The sequence below is a fragment of the Colletotrichum abscissum genome (assembly GCF_030869225.1).
Source record: "Colletotrichum abscissum strain IMI 504890 chromosome Unknown Scaffold_23.1, whole genome shotgun sequence".
In the NCBI taxonomy this organism is placed as follows: domain Eukaryota; kingdom Fungi; phylum Ascomycota; class Sordariomycetes; order Glomerellales; family Glomerellaceae; genus Colletotrichum; species Colletotrichum abscissum.
The window spans coordinates 479,327-480,300 of record NW_026850132.1 but is presented as its reverse complement, the minus strand read 5'-3'; the positions used below and the strand labels follow the sequence as shown (position 1 = coordinate 480,300).

Genomic DNA, 974 nt, shown 5'->3' with positions numbered 1-974 from the left:
TATGCCGCGGCGGGCGAGAGCGTCGAGATGCAGCGACCATCATGTGGACAGGTAACTTGGAGGTCTATACAAGGCCTTTAATATGGAATCAGAAAGACGGCTTCCAGAATACCAGAGACCCCGGACCCGGCTGTCACACCATCTAGACGACAGGTCGAAACACAAGATCCAGAGTTACACCAGGAAGATCCTTTAGATTGAGGAACATGTCAGACCACTGGTCCACAGACGAGAACGGCGGGGAGTAACATCGTCGGTTCGTTAGACCACGTCAGATTCACAGCGCGTATAGCAGCCGGCATGTTAATGTTGGAGAAGCCGCGGGGAGTGAAAGGCGACCAGTCAATGACGTAAAAGAGAGTTCTCTGCTCTGCTGCGGCAGAGGGCGCAGGGCGGTCATGACAAAGCGAACGGGTGGATGCCGGAAGTGTCGGACATTGGTTTCTGGAGGCGGCAGCGTCGAGGTCCGGTGGGCGGCCATCCGAGTCTGCTGGAGTCTGGTTCGGAGCCGGGTATCACGACATAAAGTAAAGACTTTCGAAGAAGCGTTGGCTCTGGGCAAATGTTTCGCTCACGAGACGAAGGCGGCGGACCCTGAGAACGGTTCTGTTGGGGAAAAAGGCCTGGGTCGTTCGAGACAGGAGCCAGTTCCGGTACAGAGACGTGACAGGTTGATTGGGCGGCTGGGCAACAAGCATCTCGAGGGGTCGCGATCTCGATCGAGGAGTGGTCCAACGGGCGTCGAACTCTTGTTACGGCATCGGATGGTAAAAGCGGTCGTTGACGTGCATGGACGAGGGCGGTAAAAGATGGGTTCGTGGGCTCTAGTGCCGGCGGTGGAGGTGAACAAGTGGTTTGTTGTTGGCGGTAATAGTTGGATAAAGCCAGGATTGGGGTTCCTTGGATTCGGGATCCGGATAGGGTGTCCAGTTTGTTCGATAGGTGTCGTGTACTGCCTACCTAGTAGACTACGG

General features: G+C 55.7%; 1 protein-coding gene across 1 annotated transcript; it reads right to left on the bottom strand.

Moving 5' to 3' along the window:
* Positions 1-515: 515 nt before the first annotated feature.
* CABS01_09589 (uncharacterized protein) lies at positions 516-698 on the bottom strand (the record flags this gene model as incomplete). Its single annotated transcript, XM_060542946.1, has 1 exon — positions 516-698. One exon carries the CDS (start codon positions 696-698, stop codon positions 516-518), a length of 183 nt encoding a protein of 60 aa, XP_060400162.1.
* Positions 699-974: the final 276 nt, after the last annotated feature.